The sequence below is a fragment of the Cherax quadricarinatus genome, chromosome 59 (assembly GCF_038502225.1).
Source record: "Cherax quadricarinatus isolate ZL_2023a chromosome 59, ASM3850222v1, whole genome shotgun sequence".
NCBI classification, from domain to species: Eukaryota; Metazoa; Arthropoda; class Malacostraca; order Decapoda; family Parastacidae; genus Cherax; species Cherax quadricarinatus.
In genome coordinates, this window is record NC_091350.1 from 17,006,943 (window position 1) to 17,008,857 (window position 1,915).

General features: G+C 41.0%; 1 protein-coding gene across 1 annotated transcript in view; it reads left to right on the forward strand.

The window, feature by feature from the left end:
• Positions 1 to 1,786: 1,786 nt before the first annotated feature.
• The window catches only part of LOC128698807 (peripheral plasma membrane protein CASK-like), a 380,387-nt gene continuing 380,258 nt past the window's right edge, over positions 1,787 to 1,915 (forward strand). Inside the window, exon 1 of the mRNA XM_070097823.1 lies at positions 1,787 to 1,915. This exon is cut by the window's right edge and continues 110 nt beyond it. Within this exon, the coding sequence (XP_069953924.1) occupies positions 1,787 to 1,915 (129 nt within the window).

The following is a 1,915-nucleotide window of genomic DNA, read 5'->3' on the forward strand; positions in this document are numbered from 1 at the left end:
GAAATGAAATCACAAGGGGCTAAACGTTTCCTTTGAGAAATATGATGAACTGTCCATAAATGTCTTTTTAGTTGATACTCTTTCTTGCACTACGAATTTTCAGGAAAGCTTGGGGGGGGCGACTCTCATTTTAGGGATAACTATTTCTCATGACATGAAAGTGTCATGAGAAATAGTGACTAAAATCAGTTATATATTTTCTTTTTTCCCACTGAACTTAAGAAACTAAAAGTTAATATAACTCGGGGATATGTTAAGAATCTGGAAAAACAAAATTGAAAATTCTCATCTTGAACTCATAACTTAAACTTTCCCTCCCTCCCCCTTACGGCCAAAGCTTTGTATCAAATAATCTAATATTCAGTTTTTAAGATCGTGAAATGCTCATATACGGATGTAAAAGTGTTAAAATTGTACATGTAGTAAAAGGAAAGACTTGAAAAAAATACATTAGCGATTACGATAATTTTTGTTAAAAGTAGTTCTGTCGTAGTGGATCCTTGACTGCTGAACTCGGGAGTTTACAAAACTGGACACACGCTTAACCTTGGTGGTGGGACAGTTAAACTTGGCAAGATGGCACCGTAGACTGGACGTGAATTCAGATGCCTTTGTTTACTGAGCTTGTTTAATCTATAAATCAGTGGTTCTTAACCTGTTTTGGGTCGCGCGCAGTCCTCATCTCCACGTTCCCTGTTTCATTTATATAATATTCTAAATGTAATAATAATTTTTTTTATTTAAATAGGAATATTGAGGAACTAATATTCAATCTTAACTTTATTATTTGTAACTATTCAAGAGAGACTTCTGAAAGAGCATATCGCAAATACACAATATATTTCTTATTTTTACTCTGGGTTCGCTCCCCGCTCCTAGAGCGGGGAGCGACCTAGTATCGACCAACGAAGAGGCCTCGACCCCTGCAACCACATATAGGTGAGTACATACACACAAATCCCATCTACACAGCATCTCCCCATAGTACCCTGCGAGGTCTCCCACACTTCTAGCCCAAACAGACCTCGTAGAATTCAGTTCTGGAAAAGAAACTGAAGGTATGGTACACCAAGCCAGACAGAATAACGAATAAGTGTTAGGAGTGGCACGAAAGAATCATGGAGGCATCCCCAGACAACATAGCACTCACGGAAACCTAGCTCACGGGAATGATAAATGCAGTCTTTCCAACTGGATATCAGATCTTGAAGAAAGATAGAGGGAATAGAGGGGGTGGAGGAGTTGTATTGAACCTCAAAAACCAGTGGACTTTTGAGGAGTTGGAAGGGAATAGAAGGGAAGCAAGGGACTACATATTAGGAACACTTCAGGTTGGGGGCCCTAAGGTGGTGAATGCAGTGATGTATAACCCACCACAGAATGGCAGGAAGCCAAGATATGAATATGATGGGAGTAACAGAGCAATGGTTGATACACTAGCTGAAGTGGCCAGAAGCGCCCAAATGTGCAGGGCAAAGTTACTGGTTGTGGGTGATTTCAATCACATGGAAATTGACTGGGAAAACCTGGAGCCACATGGGGGGCCAGAAATGTGCAGGGCCAAGATGAAAGAGATGGTCCTGGAAAGCCTTATGCATCAACATGTTAAAGACACTACCAGAGAGAGAGGAGAGGATGAACCAACAAGACTGGACCTCATATTCATCTTGAGTAGTTCAGACATGGAGGACATCACATATGAAATGCCCCTCAGAGCTAGTGATCACGTTGTCTTGAACTTTGAGTACATAGAGTTACACGTGGAGAGTTAAATAGGACGAATAGGATGGGAGAAGCTGTTGTACAACCACATAAGGAGGAGAATAGCAGTCAAGGACCAGGTAATCAGGCTGATGAAGGAGAGGGGTTCACAGGAAATGACCGACAAGTATTTGAAGAGCTCAACATGAGATTT